Below are 24472 nucleotides of genomic sequence, written 5' to 3' on the forward strand. Positions count from 1 at the left end.
AACCCAAGCTACAAAACACTACTGCTCAACAACCAAAACCAAACATATGAGAGGAGATCATGAAACAGCAGAAACATCACGTGGCTCAAATTTCAAGCATTGAGGTGGGGTGGGGAGAGTGAGTAATGGCAAACAACTGGAATATTTCAAAAGCTGCATAAGAAAAAAGCAGAAAACCCAAAGCAAAGTTAGCATTCCCAAACAATCCACTCTTAAAATGAAACAGGAAACAAAAAGATTCATTAGTTCTTTCGGATGGAGGGCAAGGACGTTGGAACTAGGTGCAAATTAATAGCCGAACTTAAAAGATAATTCAGACATGTGGATTTTTGTGTTGAAGCCAAACATCTTTGTGAATGTGGAATGGAAAATTACACACTGAAGTTTAGTTATCTGTTTAGGACCCTCAAAGAGCCAAACACGTATCAATTCGCACACAATACACTTTGGGTGATAAGTGACCATGAATACCATTCAGCAAGGCAGACACACCAATCTTCATTTGTGTCAGCAGCATGCAAGAAGTGAAAACTCTTATACTCTCTAATAGAATAATTGCTCTTTCAGTCAGGAAACATGCATATATTTATATTCCACAGCCTCCACCATGTCCTCTTCCCCCAAAGAAAGTAGAACTCCATTCCTTCAGTCCCTCCCCCGGAAAAGGTGAATGAATACAGGCATCAAAAGACGCCTCCCCCTGATGCTGACAGAAGGCCCGCTCTCTCAGCTCAGATGAGGCCGGACATGCATGGCCATGTCTCTGACACACAGCAGCTGTGCCCAGTCGTGCAGCTTTCTCCAGCTGTTTGTAAATTATGAAGAGGAATGTGATCTTATGTGGAGAAGGGAAAGGATGGGACCAGGACAGAAAACACCCCATCCAGGAGGCAGTGCTACAAACAAGAGGCTTTTCTGATGGGGTGGACCAAGAGGATGGGGGAAAGGAACAATTTGCAGTTTGGGCAAAGGGAAATGCACTGCCCTATAAGTGACAAAGTCTTTGTTCTACTGCACAACAAGGAAGGGATTCAGTTTAGAGAAGAGGAAAAATCGACAATAATGGATCACTGGGCCCAGCCTTCACCTTATCCACAGGGAGCAGCTCCTTTGGCAGCTGCTTTTCTGAACTGGGGGCCTCGCTGAGGTATGCTTTGCAACTTGGGTTGGTAGAATTGGAGGAGGGGAGAAGGTTGGATCCTGAGAGTTTGGAGAGAGAGGCCAGGGGAAAAGAAAGTGGTCCTAGGACAGTTTTAGTTGTTGGGAGGTGGCTGATCCTAGTCTTGTCCCAAAGTTCTTTCCTCAGAAAAGAAATGGAAGTAATGCAGGAGAAATTGTTGAGGTGGGGAGGCGGGATAAGGAGAAATGATGAGGGTGGGGTAGGGCACATCTTTCATTACTCTGCTCTTTAAGCAAAGAATATGTTCCTGGAAAAGAGGCAAGAACGTGGAGACATCAGAGCACCCAAAGAGGCAGGCAAATAAACTGGTTGGATTGCTTGTCTCAATGTTTCCTATCACCGTACAGAACCTTCAAAAGTAATGCACAAAGAAGGTTCATTAAAGTTGTGTCTCCACCGGCTAAGGCTTTCCTTACCATGCCTCATTCCACAACAGACGGGCAGACTCACCCAGGATGGAGGGTGCTCAGAGCTCAGAAGGCAAAGGACTCTGTCACTCAATGGAATCTGCTCAACACCCCAGCCAAGAAGAATCAAGGAACCTGGGCACACATTCACCATGCTGCACAGAAAGTTAGGACCTACTTTTCCATCTTTAGGTGAGATCAGATGGAATATAGGTTCCATCTGGCTTTCAGGAAATCCCAAGTTTTAATGGATCTATGTCAAACATCTTAGAGCAAGGCAACTTGGATTAAGTGAGCCCAAACCCAATGCCTTCTCCCCTGGCCCTAGTCAAGAAATGGGCTCAAAGCCGTACCACCCCCCGTAGGAGTGATAATATAGCCCATACTTTTCACTCACTCTTCAGATCTCAATATTTCTAACAAGTGCTACAGGAGAACAGGTACCTTTATACCATGAGTTGATCATCTTCAATATCAGTGATTTCCAGACTTCCTGCTTCTATTTTTTTTTTTTTGAAGCAATTGAATACAGGTACCTTTATACCATGAGTTGATCATCTTCAATATCAGTGATTTTCAAACTTCCTGCTTCTATTTTTTTTTGAAGCAATTGAATACTTTGTTAAAATAATTATATGTGAAGTCCTATCTAGAAAACAGATTTTTAAAAATAGGAGTTGGAATGGGGGTCTGGAGCCCTGTTCGCTGGCTTTTCCTCTCACCTGTTGGGGTGATCAATCACTGTTACAGGTAAACAATAAGGGAGATAAGAGTGAATTGGGGATGGGTAGATGGAAAAGATAGGGACAATTTCTTTTTTGGGGGAGCAAGGAACAGTCATCCAGCTAGATAACAGGACTTGTGGAATCTAAAGGGAAAGCAGCCACCTGTAAGGGAAGCTCAAGACAAGAGGAGTCAGAGAGCTAGGGAGCACCATCCCGTGTCCTGGCAGGTGGAGAGAAGGGTGGGGCTGTGCTGCCAGAATACTCCTCAACTCCAACACTGGCCTCAGAGACTATATAGTACGTGCCGCTGAACAATCACACAGCTACATCATCACCAATCCACCCCAAGTGGTGGCATCTTCCTTTCTTGATGCATGGTGCCTGGTGCACGAGCAGTGTATGGGGACTAAGACACAGATAGTGAGGCGGGTGCTGTGAAAGCTTCAGGTCCTCTCCACTCAGTCAATCAACCCTTCCTTCCCCAGTCATCATCTCTCAAAGTCTCTGGGAAATGTCTCTTCTGTGGCCCCTATCCTACAGGTGAAAGCGGATGACTGAAGGACAACCCTTTCTCATGGCTCAGAAGCCCAAACCAGGCTGGACCTTGGGTTAGGTATGAGCACGAAGGGCCACTCTCTGGAGCTCAATGAATGGGCAGATGAAGACTCCATTTCCTCAGCTGGTATTCTGTAGGTTTCTGCTCCTTTGTCAGAAACCAGGGGAAGAGAAGGGATTAGGACCTTCTTACAGAGAGAAATCTTAGAGATTTATCTACTTGAAGGTTAGATAAATAAATGAATTCATTTGGAACTCTGGAATGGGAAATGGGTTTTAAAATGCATGACTATAACTTCTAGGCCCTCCAACAGGAAGGCACAGCTGGAGAAAGAGCAGGTGCGGCCTGACTCTCCTGAGTTTCTAGTCTTTGAGGGTTTGCACCGTATCCTCCACCAGCAACTCTACTACAGGAGCCCAGTGGGCTCTGTCTTTTCCTTAGTCTCCTTCTACCTTCAAATTACCAGGGCAGCTGACACTACCCCTCCTAACAGAGAGGCATGATTTAAGAAAGAACAGTAACTAGTTAGAAGGACATGACAAAACTAGAAGAAAAAAGGAAATGAGAGGAATATGGAAGGACTAGAATGAGAGGCTCTTGCATATTTGTAGGGTAAGACTTACTTAGTTCTCTGACTGCCTTTGAGCCTAAAGAATATGCATCTCTATAAACCTCCTCTTCCCCTGCCCCTCATATCTCACACGAGAACACTTAGAGTTGGCTAGAAAGACAACAGATAAGCTAAGTCTGATCAACCTACACACTCACAATCAAGTGAGCCACAGAGACTGCAATTGTTCTTTCTTTATCCCCCATCCCAGGGTTACCGTGGTGGTGACTGGGAGTGGGGGAGGAAGAAACAGACTAAACACTCAGATATCTGAAGCCCACAGTATACTTAACACAGAGAGACTCTTTCCTCACCAAATACCTTAATAGCATTATCAGCAAAGAGCCTTCCATTTCCTCTCTGTGTCCCACTGGGGGAAGGTAAAAAGATCAGGAATAGGAAGGCATAAGCATTAGCAAGAATCCAATGATCTACCAATAATCCACCAGATCTTAGGTTGAGCCTTCACAGCTTTCCGGCTGATAGGCTGGCTGAGAAAGGGGTTCCTAAAACTTTACATGCAAAATAAGATATGAAGTGCTTGCTGGCTCTAAGTAAAACAAACTAGAGGAAAGGAGAAGGAAAAAAAAAAAAAGTTTGCTCTTCAGAAATTCCTAAAAGAAAACAAAAGACTTCCTGAGTCTTCATTTGGCTTAACCTTACACCTAACCTTAGGAGATAGAGTTGAGACTCAAAGGAGCAGAGGGAGAGAAGAAGAACAACAACATATTCAAACAAAGCAACAAACAAACAAAGTAAAGCAAACAAACAAAGCTCAAGGAAGGACCAGGCAATGCAGAGGAACAATCAGAAAACAGGATTACTGTCTTTAAAATGGTTACGGTTTAATAGCTTTTCAACATTAAAAAATAATAATAAAATTAAATAAAATGGCACACAGCCCGGTTTTGGAGGGGACTTTTTGCCCTGCTTTTCTTCCTTTAAGTCAGAGATCAAAGGGAAAAACCAAAAGGAAAAGATAACCACAGCTGGTTAAAGTGAATGCCACGTGCTCTCTTGTGGTCATTTTAGCAAATCATGCATCATAATAGACTATCACTCACTGCCCAGAGTAGGAGATGAAACAGCAGCAGCAACAGAAGTGGTGGGGGGAGATTTGACTGGTGCAACTGTTACATAGGATGAGCTAGGAACATGTTTTACATCAAGGTGTTGACCCATGGTCTGGCGCTTTAGGACTCCCTTAAAAGAGGCTCCCGTCTGGAATGTGTTAATTACGTCGATCTGCAAAGAATCAGAAAGTGAGACAGCTTTGCTCCACAGTCAGAAAGAAGTGAAGAAGGAGGAAGGGAGGGTCCAAGAGGGTTAGGGAGGGGGATGGAAAGAGCTGGGAAAAGGGGACAGGAGACGGAAAGCAAGAGAGAGAGTCCCTTACACACAAAACAATGGTGAAGAGAAGGGAGAAAAACATTAACTGCACATCACACTTCATTTAAGGAACAATTTGCCATGGAGTCTAAATACCCAGCCAGAATCCAGTCTTCTCTTCCCTTCTAGCCTATGATGGACATTTTAGGTGTGCTGGTGTCCAAAAGTATCTAAAAATTTAAACGGACTTTCCCACTCATGATTCCTGACAGAGAGTGACAGCTTATTCATCGCTCTGATCTGTACTTTCTTTTTTTTTTTTTTTGACCTGTACTCTTAAAAAAATAAGGCATGCAATTTAAGATAGTAGGCAAAGTGTATATATTACTGAATTTTGAGGCTCAGGAACCTCTAAACCAATGAAATTGACTACCTATTTTTGCAGATTTTCCAGGAAAACAGCTCATGTGTTTAAACAGAGGCATGTAGTAATCCATACACAGGTGCCATGGTGGCAAGGCTCCTGGACCATGAGCTGCTGGGCTCACCCTCTTCTGGGTTCTTCTCTGAGACTCCCTGTCCTTGGGCAGAAGTGGACAAGGCCCCTGAAAGTGGAGCTCAGGAACCCAGTGGCCAGGCTCTGTGGAGAGAATGCCACTAGCCGCATTCGCGCACTGGAGATCCTGAGAGGCTGGCACAAGTGCAGACGAGAACTCAGCAGTTAGACGGGGTGGGGGGAGGAAGAGTTGGTTGGTGGTGGTGGCAGTGGTCAGCAGCTGCAGGTCTAGCCCCATACAAGTTGTCTCTGGTTTTCAGTGTCCTACTCCTCGGAGCCAGAGGCAATGAATGCCATTTGTTTTCCGACAGCGGTCTTGATCTAGGGCCTCAGTCAAACCTACCATCCTCATCCCTGACCTCTGCCTGACCAAGGGCCAGTTGACCAGGGATGTAGGAAAGGTGCTGATTTCACTCATCTAACTTTACTTCCCCAGGTGAGAAGGTGGGAAAGCAGGTACCTTGTGAGTTGGACAGTTGTTCTTACTTATAAAGCTTCCTGAGAAGCCATGAAATGCTTAGGGCTAGTTTCTGGACTCAGACCAAGTTTGAGCTAAAATACCATTCTTCATCACATGATAACGGTTTTCAGTTCCAGGGGACCGAGGAGCCTGACGCTGTAAGAGGAAAAGGTCTGCATGTGGGGAGGGTTCAGCCACACGGAAGAAGGGGCTGGAGAGTCACCTTCCTCAGTGCTTATTAGGGTCACAAGGTCCCAACCTCCACAGTGAAACTGGACTCCAGATTTACCTTCCCAAGATTCTAGACCTCAAGTTTCCCAACCTTCTGCTTTCTAGTGCTTTTAGCTCTCCCAAAGCTAAAGGGACCAGGATGGGACAATAGCCTGGCAACACTTCCCACCCATAAGTGTTGCAAGAATGACAACAAGGAACAACAATCGGATGGCAGGGAATTTCGTTAGAACCCTGCTGAGGTGAAGAGTCGAGGCCAGGAGAGAGCTTTAGGATCCAGGATGCAGGTTAGTACAGTCATCTGCTTATGGAGTCAGGTGGGATGGCATAGATATGCTCATCATGGCATCTTTAACAGGTTGCCTTTGCTGCCTAAGTTTAGGCTTTAACGTCCTTCTGGTCCAACGGCCTTTTGCTCCAACAGAGAAAGGTAGTATACCTAAAGCTATGTAGACAGCGAAACCAGAGAGGTATATAGTCGAGGGAATGGAAATTGGTAGTGGAGGGGAAGGAAGATCCATGAATCTCAGCCCCGGGAGAGAAGATTGGGAAGGAGCCAGGAGACACTGGAACGAGGGCATTCTGGCTAGGAAAAAAATTACATAGTAGAAGAGGAGGCAGATGATCCTGAAGGGGAGAAAAGCAGACAGGTTATTCTGAAAAGAGCAGACCTACAGGGAAGCACCGAGGCCTTAGAGACATGAGCCAAAGATGCCAAGTTCTCTGGGCACGTGAGGCCCTCGCTCATGATGGACTTGGCAGCCTGGAGGGTGGGGGTGCGTGTGGAAACTCTGGACATGCTGAGGTAGTGTTTGCAGGTCCCATGTGGGTTTCCCTCTCTGGGAGGGGTAACTCAAGAGAGGGGAAAGGAGCCCCAGTGCTTCCCTCCCTAGCCCTGCTTTCCCATTTCCATCTGTTGTCTTGTCTATAGGGGACAAATCCCCAGCTGCTACAGTAGGCCCCCCTTATCCGTGGGGGATATGTTCCAAGACCCGCCGTGGATGTTTGAAACTGCAGATAGTGCTGAACCCTGTATATACTATGTTTTTTCCTAGAGTAATGGGGGGGGGGGTAGCTTATACAGCGAGGATGAGATAAGCAATGGGATGCCTTATGTCCAGGGCAGGGCAGAGTTGGGGGGGGCGTGAGATTCCATCAGCTACTCAGAGCGGCATGCAATTCTAAACTTATGAGTTATTTATTTCTGGAATTTTTCGTTTAATATTTTCAGACTGTGGTTGACCACAGGTAACTAAAACCAAGGAAAGCAAAGCCACGGATAAGCGGGGGACTACTGTATTTAGCTGAGACTATTCATTTTGCCTCTTCCGTAGGAAGTGGTGGGCTCCACTAGGGAACTTTTGAAACCATCTGCAAGGCTAATTTTAGAGAGTGAAATTTACTTCTGGGATCTCTAGCCAATCAGCAGAGAGGGCTAAGGCCTGTTCTCTGGTGAACACCTTTGAGAACTTGGGGATTTACAATTCCTTGAGGTGGGAAATCTCAGGACTAACACAGTAGAGGTATGTGGGGTAAGAACAGGGAAAGCGATAGGATTATCAATGTCTAGACCAGCCCATTTACCCAGGAGAAGGTAGTTACAGTTGCTGCACAGGAAGTGGGGAAAAAAAGTTACTGTAGGGCTATAGGAGGGGACTTAATAGCAGCAGGAGCAGCTTCTATCCCATTTTAGAAATTGCAGGAAGAGAAAAAGTCTGAAGAAATTATAGCTTCTTCCTTTCTGGGAAGCAAGTCTGAATCCTGTAAAAGATACTCAGGCACTGAGAGACTATTGTCGTTTATATACACTTAGCCATCAGATTCCCCATCATGGCCTTAAATTTTGAGTGGGGAAGACATAAGAGAGCGAGTTTCTTTTACAAAGAGCAATCCAGATAACACCTACATTCCCCTAATATCAGCTTTAGGATATACAGTAAATGTCTGCTGGGGATGCTGGCATAGAGACATTGTCTAAATCCTTCCCTCTGCAGGGTCAGGAAAGACTCTGAACATTTCCCACCCTGAGGTTAGGCCTAGTGCTTACAAGAGACCTTATGCAGGGAGATGGCCCACCCGACAGGGGCCAGGAAGTGGGCTGCAGACGAACCCAAAGCTAGAGGATGATGCTAGCAGTTAGTGTCCCGTGTTCTCCGCCCCCCACGATCACTCTCCTCTCAGAGGAGCCCATACCACTGCCTCTGCCTGTCTGTCCTGAAGCAAGGGAGCTCGGGCTGCCCACCAGTGAGAGGGCCTTAGGAAGGGGAGAGACGCTGGCCAGCAAGAACTGCTGCCCTCCCAACACCTCCCAAGAAAGATGGGGGAGATTCCTTCTCCCAGGGCGAGGATAGGCCACTATCACAGTACCTGAGTCTGGATACGGTTCAGGCCCCGGAACCAGAGGATCTGGCCTCGGCGCAGCTCCATCTCTGCATGGTCAATCTCGTCCAGCCCCTCAGCATCCTTGGTGATCTCCTCTTTGGTGGTGCCATGCCCAGCCTCCTTCAGGAACTTCAGGGATTGGGTAGGTATTGTGGAGATGACCTGAGAACAGGTGCAGCAAAAGGGCAGACACCAGAATCAGGGCGAGAAGAGCTGTCACTCAACTTTATGGGTCAGGTAGGTCACTCTTTGCCCTATCAACCTTCCCACTGGGAAAGCAGTGGGAAAAGTGCCAACCCCTTCAGGCAAGCGTTTGCCAAGTGCCTACCAGCCGTCAGGCCCTCAGGAAGATTTTCTGTATTTGTGGATGTACAAAGGAGAACTTATATTCTAGTATTTGACCAGCCATCTGCCTTGTTATATACTTCATTCTCTTCCTCCTGTCTCAGTTCTTTCTTTGCATTTTGCCACCTGTCTCTTAAAGGAAGTAGAACCATAATGCATGATACACAGTAGGAAGAGACAGAGACAAGGACCTGGGAGAGAACAAGTCTGGAGACAGGATGGTCAAAATGTATGTGTACGGGCAAGAGGAAAAGAAGGGTGTTGGAGGGGAATGACCCTCTTCTTAGTTACCATATGCTAAGTAATTCCTCTTTTATAAAACTATAGTGAGAGGATACTAAAAGTTTTCTTGGGCTTGGGGTGAGGAACTGGGTGGGATAGCCCATAGAAGAAGGGACATATGGGTATTATCAGAAGACATGGAGCTGTAGGTTGGGGCTTGCAATTCAAAATAAATCACTCTATAAGCTGTCAGTCAGTTCTTCTTTACAAATAAGACAAGGGCTCAGCTGGGAAAGGGGGACCGTGTGAGCAGTCCAACATGGAGTCAAGTGTTTGAAATAGAAAGAATGTCCACGTTCTGCTTTTAGATGTTAGAAGGAGCTGTTGTGATACAGAAGGAAGGCTGTTGTTACCTGGCATCAAGGCCACATGGCCACATGTGAGACTAGACCCAGGTGAGAGTTTCAAACAGTACTCGAAATAATCAAGCTCCACCCAAGTGTAGAAGTGCTTTAGGGACCCACTTGGTAAATAAACTTCAGCAAACAGAGCAGGGTGGAAGGACTTGTGTTAGGAACGGGGATAGGGATTAATCAGGGAGGCATCTAGGAGCTATGAAAGAAACAACTAGCAGGTCTATGGGGGAAAGCCTGCAGCCCTAGGGAGGGATCTTTGGGGCCAGTTAGAGCAAAGCCTCCATTACCCAGGTGGCTGGGCGCCAATCAGTAGAGACCTAGGGTCTGCAAGCAGAGGTTAAGGCCAGGCCAGAGCTGAGGATGAGAGGGACTCGCAAAGTGGTATTAGGGAAGGAATGAAACTCTTATCAAACCTGATTATATTATTATAATATTAATAGCTAACATTTATTGAGTACTTACAGGGTACTAGACATTGTTCTAATTCATTTCTGTATTGAAACTGATTTGCTGATTAACAATGATTCACAATGATCCTGTTATCCAGAGTTGAGGAAACTGAGGCAGAGTTTCTAATAAACTTGCTCACTATGATGCAGCTTGTAAAAAGAAGAACCGGGATTCAAACCTAGATAGTCGGTTCCAAAGTCTGAGCTTTGAACCATACGCTATACTGCTTCTCTAGAGACCTTGTGAGTCTGGATTTATCTTAGATGACAGCCAGGCACCCATCCTGGATAAGGCGATGGTGAGAAACAGAAGAGGCAAGGGAGCCCTACATTATGACAGCACAGCAGCTCACGGCCAGACTGCGGCCTCATTGAAGACATATGCTTTGCAAACTCTTCTACTTCTAAGACCCTTAATTTTTTTTTAGCAAAATTCCATTGAAAATTTCCACTTCCATCTCAGAGAAGCTAAGGGATTTGTCTGTCTCCAGGCATGATTAGAGAAGAGATCAGAAGCCTCTGAAGTGGTGGGCACTGATCATTCTGCTTTGGGATCCTACAAGATGGAAAGAACTTGAAAACCTGGTGGTAGAGAGAAGGGGGAAGAAGAATATGAAGGTGAGGAGCTGGGCGTCTCCACAGTTGCTCGTTCCATCTCATCTGGGGGCGGGGGGTCTACCGGCCATGTGACTGCACGGGGAGGGTGTGCCCGTACTCACCTGGCCCCACAGCAATTCTCCAATACCGATGAAGAGACACCAGAACCACTGGGACAGGGTGAGGTTCGTACAGCTGAAGGGTTTCCCCCCAAATTCCACAATGATAATCTAGAACAGAGAGAGAGGCAGCCCATCATTGGGAGGTAACAGGTAGCCAGCCCTCCATTCAAGGCCATCAAAGCCACGTTAGCCCCCTACCCCAGGATCCCTGTGGTGTAAACCCTGATCTGCTTCTTGGGGAAGGAGAAAGAAGAGATCCAGGTGGGGAGAAGGGAAGACAGACACAGTCTTTATAGAGCACTCTGATGGGGAGACAGATAGAGATACTATGAACATTATTAATGCAAAGGCTAGGGGATCAAGGGGAGCTGGAGGCTTCTTGTGACTAAAGCCAGTAGGTGACAAGGAGAAGGCACAGTGATGGAGAAGAGGAATTTAGGAGCGGGGCAAATAAGAGTGAGGCAGGAGCTCTTTTGTTACAGGGAAGGCTCATAATCTCTTGTATTGGCACATGTCTTAGTGTACCTCTGACTGGGGCAAGAAGGAAGGGGCTCAATCCTTTCACCACCAGGGCAGCTATGCCCTTGACCCCACTTCCCACAGAAGGAGCCCACGTCAGGCTTATCTGTCAACTACATATGGCAACATTCCATGTCTTCTCCTTTTCTCTGAATTGCGTACCATTTTCTACCATGAGCCCTTTCAGAACAAAGGGGCAAAAGGAGGGACAGGGAGAGATCCCATAGAGCACTTGCAGACACATTTCACGTATGCTGGCAGGAGGCATGGAAAGGGGTTAGAAGACAGTGATCTTCCTCCTGGTCACTATGTGAAATTGCTGTGTTTTAGAAAGATGAGGAAAGGATTCCACAAATTTTATTTTATTCGCTACCAACATGCTGCCTCGCACTGGAGCACTTGACACAGCAGGATCCAATTCTAGAGCAATGAGCAAATGGAAGCATTTGGGAACCCCGAACTGTTCAACCCACAACCTGGGTCCCCATCACTCCCTCACTCCTTTCCCCGGGTGCTCAGGGAATCCTGGCCCCCAGCTTCTGGCCTTTATCCTCCCAGACCTCCTATCCCAACTCCAGCTAGAATCCCACCTGGCTGACGAATGTGCCCAAGACCACAGAGCAGAAGATGAGGTTGCGGAAGATGCCCGAAAAGACATTCCTCTCTCCATGGATCTTGCGGGAGTTGATTTCATTGAAGAGCTGCATCAGCACGAAGGTGTTGAAAATAATGGTGTAGTGCTGGCTGGGTGGTGAATGCAGAGGTGCTCTCCTCCCACTATCAATGTCAAAGAATTTCTCACCTAGTTGGGAGAAGGGATGCATCGGGGGATAAGTATGCTCTAAAGGAGGGTTCAGGTTGAGTCAGAACACTTGAGTATGGCCTCACTGGTTGCTTATGACTGGTGTCCATTCTAACTGGTCAGTATCTGAACCACAACAGTCATCAAATATTTTCAGTGTTAGCCCCGGTCTCAACATTTCTTTTCTTTTCTTTTTTTTTTAAAATAAATTTTATTTATTTATATTTTTGGCTGTGTTGGGTCTTTGTTGTGTGTGGGCCTTCTTTAGTTGTGTTGAGCGGGGGCTACGCTTCGTTGTGGTCTGTGGGCTTCTCATTGTGGTGGCTTCTCTTGTTGCGGAGCACACGCTCGAGGCACGCTGGCTTCAGTAGTTGTGGCACACGGGCTCAGTAGTTGTGGCTCGTGGGCTAAGAGCACAGGCTCAGTAGTTGTGGCGCGTGGGCTTAGTTGCTCTGCGGCATGTGGGATCTTCCCGGACCAGGGCTCGAACCCATGTCTCCTGCATTGGCAGGCGGATTCTTAACCACTGTGTCACCAGGGAAGCCCCCCCCCCCTTTTTAAAAAATATTTTTGGCTGTGCCATGTGGCATGTGGGATCCTAGTTCCCCGACAAGGGATCGAACCCGTGCCCCCTGTATTAGAAGGTGATTCTTACCCACTGGACCACCAGGGAAGTCCCTCAACATTTCTGACCCTCTCTCTCAGTTTGCTCCGTCACTATTTGCCTTCTCGTAGTGCTGCATTGCGGTAGAACTATGTGCACGAGAGTCTGGCAGACATAGGTCTGAATCTTCGTGCCACTATTTACTCAATATGTGACTTAAGCTTCAGTTTTATGATCTAAAAAAAAAGGTAACATAAAGCAACCCTTTGGAGATTCTTAAAAGGAGTAATAAAATGGCACAATGCACCACGTAGCGGGAACAGAGGATGCACTCAGTAAGCGAAGCTGCTATCATTCCCGTCTTGTGCTCAGCTTGCTCCCTGCTACTTTCTTTCCTTGGGCTGCTCTCTGCCCCCATCTCTCTCTAGCACTCCAAATGCCGCCGCCCACCCCCCCTCGGCTCACCGGCAAAGACAAGGAAAAAGATGACAGTGAGCTGATAGACGGCGTGACCCAAGATGTTCTTCATCATAGTGCGTGAGATCAGAGGCTTATTTCGGCCATAGGGGCGACGCTTCAACAGAGAGTCTGTAGGAGGCTCTGTGGCCAGGGCCAGTGAGGCAAAAGTGTCCATGATGAGATTAACCCACAACATCTGCACGGCTTTCAGTGGGGAATCCTGGTGGAAAGAAGAACCACTCCTTTTAGCTTTCCTTGGAGACCACCCCTCACCTCACTCATCAGCCTCATCTTTGCCCTTGAAATGGCCTACCTCCTGCTATCCACCATTTATTAGCTGAGTGACATTGAGAAACTTAGTTAACCTCTTTGAGCCTCGGGTTCTTCACCTGTAAAATGGGGATAATACCTACTTTGCAAGGTTGTTTTTGAAGAACAGAGAAACTACATATAAGTGCTCATCACACTGGCTAACATGTTAGTGCTACATCAATGGTAGATAAATTATCATCATCCCACAGGAGCAGATGGAGACCTAGTAGAGCTAATTCCTGCCCCAACACCCCTTCGGAAACTCTGGTCCTTACTCCTCAGTCGACACACTGTACCCCGCACCCCTGTTCCTTAGCCCCAGCCTCATCCTTCCCATCTCAGCTCACCCCACATTCCCTTCACCTGGGTGATACAGGCTCCAGTGAAGGCCACAATCACAGCCACCACGTTGACAGTGAGCTGGAACTGTAGGAACTTGGAGATGCTATCGTAGACGTTTCGTCCCCACATCACTGCCTTCACGATGCTGGTGAAGTTGTCATCTGTTAGGATGATGTCAGAGGCCTCCTTTGCCACATCCGTGCCTGCAATACCCTGAGGTAAGAAGGGGAAGGAAAACAGTGAGGAACTGGACAAAATTCATGTACATTCTGAACTCATATCTTGACCTCCAAGAAGCTTCAGAACTCAGCATAAACACTAGAGGGCACACTAGCCACACAAACCCTACAGACTAAACCACCATATTTTGAGTGGTCTTCTCTCCCAAAGAAAATGAAGGGAAAATGTATCACCGTCACTCTGTGGGAAAGGCGACTGGGCCGTGATGCCACCACCTTACTCCTGAACTCAGACTGGAAACTACAGTTGTCTCTGATATTCCTTTCTCCCGTCCCTCCTACTTCCCTATCTTAGAAAATAATTAGAAGATAGGGAAAAAGTCCTATCTGTTCTACCTCTAAATTTAAAAATTTCTTCTGCCACTGCCAATATCTAATTTAAATCCTTATCTCCCCCGCACCTTGAAGTTACTCTACATTTTTTCCCAGGAGGAGTAGTCTGGCAGTACAGTTCAGATGTCCTGTCCTTATTCAAAATCCTGTCACTGGGGAACCACTAAAGGTTTCTAAATAGACAGATCAGTGGTTGAAAGCAGTGTTTTAGAAACAGTAAACTTTCTAGTCTGGTAGTCAAAGCCCTCAACAAGTGAACTCTGGTTCATTTTCCAACCTGCTATATCTTTCTGCTCAAAACCTACTGCTTTATTCACAATTCCCTGAACCTCTCATTCACTTCTATAGTCCAGTCTTCTAATTACACCCTTTTCTCCAAGCCGGGAACATCCTCTTTCCCCATCTATTTAAATTCTATCTGTCCTTAAGGTTCCATTCAATTAATTAAGCCCTGCTTGCTTGGCAAAGCTGTCCCTAACATCTCCAGCCTATTCTTCTATTCCATGTCTTACAACCCCTATAACCTACAGGGGGGCTTGTTTGTGAATCTGACCTGCACTAGTAGATTATTTGTACCATTTACCTGGTAGTATTATTTTCCTATCCAGATTGCAACAAATGAATATCTGTTAGATAGACTATACAATTCAATTTCCCCATCAAAAAGTTCTCTAACACATCCACACAATGCTATACCATGCACTGTAAAGAGAAAGGACAGAAAGAAAGAGAAAAAAAGAAAGAAAGAAAGAGTATCTTTATATATGTACTCCTGCAGAATAATCTCTAAGTTAGGTTGTTAAATGAAAAGAAGCAAGGTGGAAAAAAGTATATAGTGTGTATATAGATAAATATAGATAAGTATCACTTATCTAAGAGAGTGCGATATAAATATACAACACATTTGATTGTATTTTAAAGGAGCAAACAGAAAGATAAACCAAAAATCAAAGAAGTAAGTTATCTGTGGGATTAAGAAGGAGGCAACAGGGTGGAGGTGATAGGGATAGAAGCTAGACTTCTATGAATAGACCTTGTTGGTATATTTTACTTTAGAATTATGTAACTACTTTATACAAGTATAAAACAAAATTAAGTTTAAAACAAGCAATCTCAAAAATGGAAGAAAAACCCATGATATAAATGAACTGGTATAACCAGTTGGTAGCACAACCATACCAAGGGAAAAGTACCAAATGACTTTTTGAAAATCACAGTAACTTGATATTAGGATATAGTAGGATATACCCACAGGATAAAAAGAGCTACAAGAAAAATCTTTAACTGTTTTTAGTAGAGCAATTGTATTATTATTGCTATTTTGAGACTATTACATATATTTTAGGATAAAGCAAATAATAATTAGGTTAATGCTGTTAGGAATCAAACTTTTCAGCTTAAGAGATAAATATAAAATCAGGGAAGTAAAATAGGAAGTTAGAGTTCTAGAATTCTAAATTTGAATTGGAAATGCCAATATGAATTCATGAAGTATTTATCTTTAAAACAAAGAAACACAAAAACAAAAAGAGACATAAAAGACATATTTCCTAGCTTTGTCCACTGAAGAGTTCTAGAAACAATAATTTACTCAGAAGTAAGGAACACCCTGACATTCAGATTGTGTTCTCTAAATATCATTTCTCACTGAAATGAAGCAGAACTCCTTTGAGAAGTGGATGATTCTAGATCTAGGACAAGAAATATGCATGATGAATCTGGAACATCTTATCATGCAAGAGACCAAGAAAGCTATTAAAGACAACTGAGGTTGTACCCAAAGGACTTATTAGCAGTGTTGAAGAGGCTAATGATGGGTCAGTATAAACATCAGAATAATAGTAAGGGCAATGGATCAAAACATATCACATATACTTAAAACCATGAGCTCATAATATTTTAAAAAAACAGACAATTAACTTTTAGTAGAGTAGTTTAGTAAATTTAAAAAAGTGAACAATTCATTGGTCACCTTTGGAGGATCCTAAAAAGTCAACTCATTATTTTGAAAACTGGTAAATAAAGGGAAAAAAATCAAGCATTTAACCTGTCTTTCAGGTAGGAACTGAACCTCACAGTAACCAAATAGTCGACGAGGGCAAATTTCTTTTTACAGAAGTATTCAAGTTAATAAATAAAGAAAATCAGAACATTGTCATTTTGCAACCCCTAATGAAAGATGGGATATAGAATCTGATTGCTCATAGAACCAAGTACTAGTTTATAGGAAATACAAGGGCTAAAAGAACAGGTTAAAGGACACTGTAGGGATACAATCAACAAAATCCCTGCCATGGGATATTCTATGTAGAAAAACAACCTTATTCCTTCAAAACTAAGTAGCTAGAAAAAAAGATAGAAAGGGATTGTGCAGAAAAGAGTTAACATAGCAGGCCTGAGACTGCTTTCTTGAAAGTCCTGTTTGCAAGGTTGGCCCTCGGCTAGCACCTGGAAACTTGGCTCTCAGTCAACAATTAACTGAAAATTAATTAGTGATTCACTGTACCTAGACTGCCCAAACATATGGTTTCCACTGAAAACCTGCTTCCTTCTGGAAGTCTGGAATCTTAGCAAGTGCTAGGCAGAAAGTGCCTATACGACCAACCCCAATAAAAACCCACGACACCAAGTCTCTGGTGGGTTTCTCTGGGCAGAAACATCACATGTATTGCTGCATTTTCATTGCTGGGGGAAGCAGGTGCTCTTTGTGACCCCTCACGGGAGGAAGAGATCATAAGGGACCCTGCGCGTGGATTCCAGACTCTACCTGTGACTTTCTGCCTTACTAGATTCTTACTATACCAATGGACTAAATCTTAACCATGAGTACAACTGTATGCTGAGTCCCCTGAGTCCTTCCAGTGAATGCACAAATGTAAAGGGTGGTCTTGGGGACCCCTGACACATAGATCCGATAGGGTCAGTGGTTGCCGAACTTTAGGATGTGTCAGAATCACCCAGAGGGACTGTTATAACATGGACTGCTGGGCCCCAACTCCAAGCTTTCTGATTCAGTAGATCTGGGGTGAGGCCTGAGAATCTGCATTTCTATAGGTTTCCAGGTAGAGTTGGAAGAGCACACTTCAGGAAATACTGTTATAGAGTAATAGATTCAAGAGATATATCAACCAATTGCAAGGTATGGATCTTGTTTGCATTCTGATTTAGACAAATAATCTATAAAAACAACATTTATGAAGCATTTGGGGAAATGTGAACACTGACTAGATATCTGATGATAGTAGGAATCCATTTTGTTGTGAGACAATACTACTATGATTCTTTTAGATATTTTATTGATACATATTTATTTTCCAGAGACACATACTGGATGAAATGACATAATATCTTGGATATGCTTCAGAGTAATTCAGGTGGAGATGGGGAAATGTGTATGTGTGGGCCAAGATTGGCCAAGTATTGATATTTGATGCTGGGTGACAGAGACATGAGGAGTCAATAAACTATTCTATTTTTGTATATTCTTGAAAGCTCCTAGAGTAAAAACTTTTTAAATTTATCTTTTGGTTAAAGAGAGCACCCTAAAGACAGATTTCTTCTTGAATCTTCTTCCACTGCTTAAAAATCACCAACAGTTCAATGTGTATGGGAAGCTTACAATCATAAGTTACTTGAGTGTGAGAAGGTACTTTGCAATCTGGGGACTTCTAAATGTCCCTGAGCATTAGAATCAATAAGTGTGCCTGTTCAGAAAATCCAAACACTTCTGGGACCCAGCTCAGATGCTACTGAATCAAGATAGCCGACTGTGGAACCTTGGAATATATGATTTTATTTGTTTTTTTGTTTGTTTGTCTTTGTTTTTATGTATTTTTTTGCTGTACGCGGGTCTCTCACTGTTGTGGCCTCTCCCGTTGCGGAGCACAGGCTCCGGAATCGCAGGCTCAGCGGCCATGGCTCACGGGTCTAGCCGCTCCACAGCATGTGGGATCTTCCCGGACCGGGGCACGAACCCGTGTGCCCTGAGTGGGCAGGCGGACTCTCAACCACTGCGCCACCAGGGAAGCCCGGAATATATGATTTTAAACGAACATTCCAAGTGACTCTGATGCTCCGGGCGTCACGAGTGAAAAGCAGAGTGACGAACAGTGCAGACAATAGAGTGCACATTTTCCACATAGAATGTGAATTTTCTATAGTGTGCCTAGGCAGACAATATCATCCTGTTCATGGGCAAGTTTCGGTTGGTCTTGCTTTGCTGGGCAGTGATACCTCATGATTTCCCTGCCTTCATACTTGATGGGTCCCTCATTATACATATTATTATTGGCCAGGTAGGTAGGCGAGATGGAGTTAAGAGAAAAAGCACAAAGGGGGATGTGAAGGTACAGGAAGCAGCAGGTTACCAGAAGCCTGTCCTGGCTTCCCACTGGAGGAGGCAGCTTGCAGCAGAGAGAGACACTATGCTGAGCTGCTTACCATGGCAAAACCAACATCTGCTTTCTTCAGAGCCGGCCCATCATTTGTGCCATCCCCAGTGACAGCCACCACCTGCCGCTGTTCCCCAACCGTGCTGTCGATGATGCCTGGGAAAAACAGACACGCTACAGTGAGTTCCACACGTGCCATCTGAGGCCATCTCCCCATGAAAGGCAGTTTTTTGGTCTTCCTCTCCGGTCCCTGCCACCACCTCCCTTTCTACACTCTTTCCTTCTTTTTTTCCCTATGCCAGAGGTTCTATAGTGTCACCCGATGGCAGTAAATTGTTTCACGGGTAGCACTCTGAGCTAAGAAAGTCTGACCTTGTCGAATATCCTGTCCAGTGCCCCGAGGCAGCTATTACGTGGTAGAAAAAGCACTGGATGATTTGAAGGCAGAGACCCAGGGATTGAATGGTAACACTCCCACTTACCAGTTGGGCAATTTGGATAGGTTACTTGTTGTCTCAGCCTCAAACTACCTTATTTGCAAAATGGGACTAGCTTAACCTGTACTGTCTAATTCACAGTACTATCAACAAACAAGATAGGATAATGTTTAAAAACAACTTTATTATATTATACATCTTACACTCACCAGGGCCTCAGATGTTTGCTAAACTGTATGTTCTTCCCATGAGCGGGGAAGCTCTCCTAGGACCTCCCTACTCAGGACAGGAGAGTTGCTTTGGTTGATGGCTCTTATCTGTGCTCATCCTGGCCTGCCTTCCTCTATCCTAGGCACCTACTCGGGAACCAACCTCACCTTTCACCAGTGTGTGCTTGTCAGTGGGGGAAGATCGCGCCAGCACCCGGAGCTTAGGCCAGATCTTGTCCAGCTTTTCTTGCTCTACCTGCCAACACCAGACCACACCTGGGTCAGTCAAGCTCAGAACAGCCATCCGGGAAAATCTTACTTCTTTACCCACGCTGAGCTTCTGGGAGAGCTGGTATTCCATGGCCCCCGGGGGAGTGTTATCCTGGCCTCCAGTGGAGGTGAAGCAGCCAACTCAGGCTCCAGAGTGGATTCATGGATGGTGACCATCCAGGCCCTGCTTGTCTTCTTTTTCTTACCAACTCCCTACCTGGGAAGCCAATTCCGTATTTCTTAGACCCTTGACAGAGGTGGGCCAGGGTTAGCTGCTGGCTCAGGTGGCTAAAGTAGTGCTTCTGAGGTCTTAGGTTCAATTTCTGCATTGACCAGGAAGCTCTGGCCTGCTCCACACCTAGACCACGTCCTCTTACCAAACTGTGCCACTGTCAGTCACAAGGCAGTGACATAGGAGGCGTGAGGTAGGAGGAAATCATTACAAAATCATCCCACAATTGAGAAAAATGGAAAGACGTGAAAGGTTAGTGACCCTGTCTCAAAAGATGGCTTGTGAATGAAGATAGTGAGAAGAAAAAAATCCGATTTTACTGTCTGAACAGCTTTGGTAAAAGGGACATCTCACTATGAATAGATTTTAGTTTAAAAACCACCCACTTCCTCCCACCTGTCCCAGATGCCTTACACGTGAACCAGCCCTCGCCTAATAAAGGAGGCCCTGATTCCTCCCACCCAAGACCCACCTCGCCCTTCTCGTTTCGGATGAGTCGATTGAATTCTTTGCCCTCCAAGCACAGAAAGTCATCCCCAGGTGTCACAATGCCACATTTGGTGGCGATGGCCCGGGCTGTGTTGATGTTGTCACCTGTCACCATTCTGACAGTAATGCCAGCTCGTTTGCATTTGGCAATAGCTTCCGGTACCTGTGGAGAGTAAGGCAAGAGGAATGGAGGAGGTGGGAGTGGTGAGGCCTGGTAAGCTGCTCCTGTTCAGTTGTCCCTTCATTGTGGACAGGGGAGAGGCACCCTGGAAGCAGAACCATGGGGCATGGGCTAAGTCTGGTCACTTTTATATTGCTTGGTGCCACCTCGCTCCTGTCCTATCCATGATACTCACATTTGAATTTGCCTTATTGCACCATGAGTTGAAGGGGAAATTTGCTTCAGGAGCCAGGTGTAAAAGCTTCCTCTCCCACTTACAATCTAGATTTCTTAGCGGGGCACGCCTGGCCTTCTGAGATTTTGCCACTGCCTTCCTTTCTAGCAGAAGTTTTAACCACCTTCCACCCCCCTGGCACATACTTCAACAATATCGATTCTTTTACGTTTCCCAAACGCATGACGCACTGTCATGCCTCTGGGTCTTGATGGTTGATAGTCTATTGGTCTGAACTTCTTAGAAGCAGAGACTTTTTCAATGCCCTAGAATTGAGAGTGGTGCTCAGCTATTCTGGGGGTGCTCGACAAGAATGTGTTGCTTGAAAGAAGGTGGCTAGAGACAAAGTTGGTGTTCCAGTTAATTCCATCTCCTGACGATTCTTGAGTACCAAACAATAAGCCCAGTAAAACCTAAGCTTCTTACCCCTCAGACAGCATGAACCGTAGGAGTGCCACTTTCTATCAGTTCAGTACTCTACAGCAGTTCTGTGAAGCAGGAAGCCGAGAAACGTCTATCCCAGCAAATGAGAAACAGTTAGGTAACTTGCCTAAGTTTCCTAAGTTACAACTAGAAGTGGAGCTAGTACCCCAGTACCTGCGACTCCTGGGGGGCCTCGCATTAGGTCACACTGGGCCGGGGCCATTGGAAGACTTCCATTTATGTTTCCTAGCCCTTTTTTCAAGTCAAAGCCTCACCTCTGGGCGCACCGGATCCTCAATGCCCACCACTGCAATACAGGTCAGTTCAGTGAGGATTTCGCTCTCGTTGTCCCATGGGGGCTCTCCATCATTGAAATCCCGGTAAGCTATGCAGATAGTCCGGAGTCCCTCAGAGGCCATGGGCTCGATGACGGTGCGGACCATCTCATCTCGGTCCTTATTCTTGAATGGCACTGCTTCCCCTTTCTTGTCCAGGATTCGATTACACCTGGCGGGGCACACAGTCAGAAAGCAGCATCCCCACCATGTGTCTGCATAGTCATTTACAGACATTCTGGCCACTCTGCATTACTCCTAAAGACACTGTTCTGTGGCCATAAATCTCCACTCATAACCCAAAGCTGAGCCCCTTTTTCCAAGGTGGGGTGGCCAGTAGGTGGGTAACGTCTAGGTGGGCAGAGCACTTGATTCTCCCATGTTCATATGTGAATACAAGATCAGGGGTCATTTGTGGATCGCCTGCTCTTTTGAGCTTCACAAAGGTAGAGACGCTTTCTCAATCCTCAGTATCTAGAGTGCTCAGGGCAGAGGGTGTTCTCAACAAGAACGTGTCACTCGAAAGGCGGGGGGCTAAAGCCAAGCTGGGGCACTGGTTTTTAGCTACTGGCCCTATATCCACATGGGTGACCCACGTAGGTCACCTTTTAATGACCTATGGATCATCTAGCCACTTTGATTATGCAACTTCCTGTGATCAGAACTGAGAATAAAAAGGAAAAGGGGACGCAGAACTAACATTTCTAGTATCAATACTTGCTGTGTGCAAGGCATTTTACATACATTGAATCACTTAATCAGAGTAACCCTGTGAGATGGGTGGGTATTATTATCTCTTTTCAGAATAGGAAATGGAAGTTTGGATTGCCTAGGTCTGAACCGTGGCTGTGCCACTAAGAGCTGAATCACTTCCAGCAAGTTACTGAACTTCCCAGCACCTCTGAATTCTCATCCGTAAAACAGGGATAATGACAGCATCTACCTCGCTGAGCTGTGAAGAGTAAGTACAGTATCCAAAGTACTTAACAGCAAGGCTTGGCCTGAGCCAAGCTCAGATGTTAGTCACGATGTCACCGCCTGGAAGGAGGGTTCGCTCATCATCCAGGTGGATTCAGTGTGAGGCCTGGCACCCTGACCTCCCTGAGGGGAGGATCCTGAAGGGAGGAAGAAGCGGGGGAGGGGCGCTCACTTGCGCAAGATGATCTCAGAAGCACCCTTGCTGTACATGCGGTAGCCACCGCGGGGCTTCTCGATGACGGTGCTCATGGACTTGCGCACCGAGTTGAAGGTGTACACCTTGTAGAGCTTCTCCTCGGGCACCTCACTGCGCACGGCGTGGTAATCCTGCTTCAGGTCCGTGACGAAGCCCAGCAGGGCGCACTCGGTCTTGTTGCCCACCTGCCGTGGCAGGCCGCCCTCCTTCTCCGGAGGCTGAGAGGAAAGACACACGTGAGAGTGTTGGATGAGGTGCCGAAGCTGGGGAGAGAACCTAGGAAGGGAAGGACTCCGCTCGAGGCTTTCACACATGTACCCAGGGCCCGTGGGGGTGCCGACAGTGGTCCCTGAGCCACCCAGGGCTTGGGGATTTTTTAGTTGCCCTGGGGGTGGTGCTGGTGTCTCACCCTGTGTGGGTCTTATTCTAACACTCTCTCTTAGTTTCTAGAAACTGAGTGATTTACTCCTGACCAGCATGAGGTCTCTTTTTATTTATTTATTTTTATTATTATTATTTTTTTAAAGATTTTTTGATGTGGACCATTTTGAAAGTCTTTATTGAATTTGTTACAATATTGCTTCTGTTTTTTTGTTTTGGTTTTTGGGCCCCGAGGCATATGTGGGAGGGGTCTTAGCTCCCCGACCAGGGATTGAACACATACCCCCTTCACTGGAAGGCGAAGTCTTGACCAGTGGACCGCCAGAGAAGTCCCAAGATCTTTTTAGAGATACTGCCTTTACCTGGTGATTGGAGGTCATTTCATAGCCATAGATTCCTACCTGCCTCCCCCTTTCCTTCCCATCTCCCAATCTGCTCCCGCAGATTATTTCCTAGTTTCACCCCAAACGTGTTCACTGGGGAGTGGGAAACAGGATGTGGGATGGCGATTCAGGCAGAATAGACAAGAGAAAATTAATGGTTCCCTCCACCTCCCCATTTTAAGTGTCCTGGCAAAGGAGACGCTTACCAGAACCTTGGAGGTGTAGGCACTGTTGATAGAAATACCATTGACAATAAGGTCCAGGACCTTGGGCACGAGGACATCAGGGCTTGGGATTTGATGGTAAAGGGTTTCTCCGATATAAGCCTGCACCACAGTCATGCGGTTCATGGTCAATGTGCCTGTCTTATCAGAGCAGATGGCTGTGGCATTGCCCATTGTTTCACAAGCATCCAAGTGCCGTACCAGGTTATTGTCTTTCATCATTTTCTACAAAGGAGAAGAGAAAAGACTTCCCAAATACAGGTCCAAGGCCATTTCCTAGCCAGCACCTCTCCACATTTCATTCTCTGGTCCCACACAAAAATGCAGGATACCATTTTTGTAAATACTCTTAAGATTCTACTGGGTTACTTAAACGTTGATGCAACTGATCCAGAGGGTCCTTCCAAAGTGCCAGTGGCTTCTGCTCCTGAAGGCATCACCCAGAGTTTATGAAGACAGAGCGGCCCATCCTTTCACCAGAGGCTACACGGTACCCTCCCCTCCGGTCTCTGTTCTGAAAGAAGACACGGTTTCATTCCAGTCTCACCTTCACAGAGTAAGCCAGTGAAATGGTGACTGCCAGTGGCAGCCCCTCTGGCACAGCCACCACCAGCACAGTGATGCCAATGATGAAGAACTTGACAAAGTACTGGACGTAGATGGGAGTACACTCAGCCAGCCATGGTCTGCGCTGTATCACAAAGTTGTCGATCACAAAGTACAGAATCAGGATGAGAACTGTGACTGCAGACATGATCAGACCTGTCCAGGAAACAAGTCAGATGAACCCAGGCTTCAGGGTATTCCTAGGGCCCTAGCCAGAGATGGATTGGCATAAATTGTAGCCTTTGCTATCCATTTTTAAAATGACTATCTAAGTCATACCCAAAGCCCCTGTCCATTCTCTGGTGCTTGTACATTACAGTGTAGCG

The 24472-nt window shown here is 45.9% G+C and overlaps 1 protein-coding gene across 6 annotated transcripts in view; it reads right to left on the reverse strand.

Moving 5' to 3' along the window:
- ATP2B4 (ATPase plasma membrane Ca2+ transporting 4) overlaps positions 1-24472 on the reverse strand; it is a 90924-nt gene that overhangs the window by 2953 nt on the left and 63499 nt on the right. For 3 of the 6 annotated variants that reach the window (XM_007111024.4, XM_007111022.4, XM_007111023.4), the window contains 12 exons: positions 24088-24302; positions 23523-23765; positions 22529-22770; positions 21319-21550; positions 20209-20388; positions 19403-19490; positions 18638-18744; positions 13647-13838; positions 12978-13191; positions 11697-11908; positions 10588-10695; positions 8422-8598 (listed from right to left, as the gene is read on the reverse strand). In XM_007111024.4, the coding sequence (XP_007111086.1) occupies positions 8422-8598; positions 10588-10695; positions 11697-11908; positions 12978-13191; positions 13647-13838; positions 18638-18744; positions 19403-19490; positions 20209-20388; positions 21319-21550; positions 22529-22770; positions 23523-23765; positions 24088-24302 (2210 nt within the window). Of the gene's footprint in view, positions 1-4542; positions 4724-8421; positions 8599-10587; positions 10696-11696; positions 11909-12977; positions 13192-13646; positions 13839-18637; positions 18745-19402; positions 19491-20208; positions 20389-21318; positions 21551-22528; positions 22771-23522; positions 23766-24087; positions 24303-24472 lie in introns of all 6 variants that reach the window. The other 3 variants (XM_007111026.4, XM_007111025.4, XM_007111028.4) reach the window with 2 other exon arrangements.

Source organism: Physeter macrocephalus, chromosome 4 (genome assembly GCF_002837175.3).
Source record: "Physeter macrocephalus isolate SW-GA chromosome 4, ASM283717v5, whole genome shotgun sequence".
NCBI lineage: Eukaryota > Metazoa > Chordata > Mammalia > Artiodactyla > Physeteridae > Physeter > Physeter macrocephalus.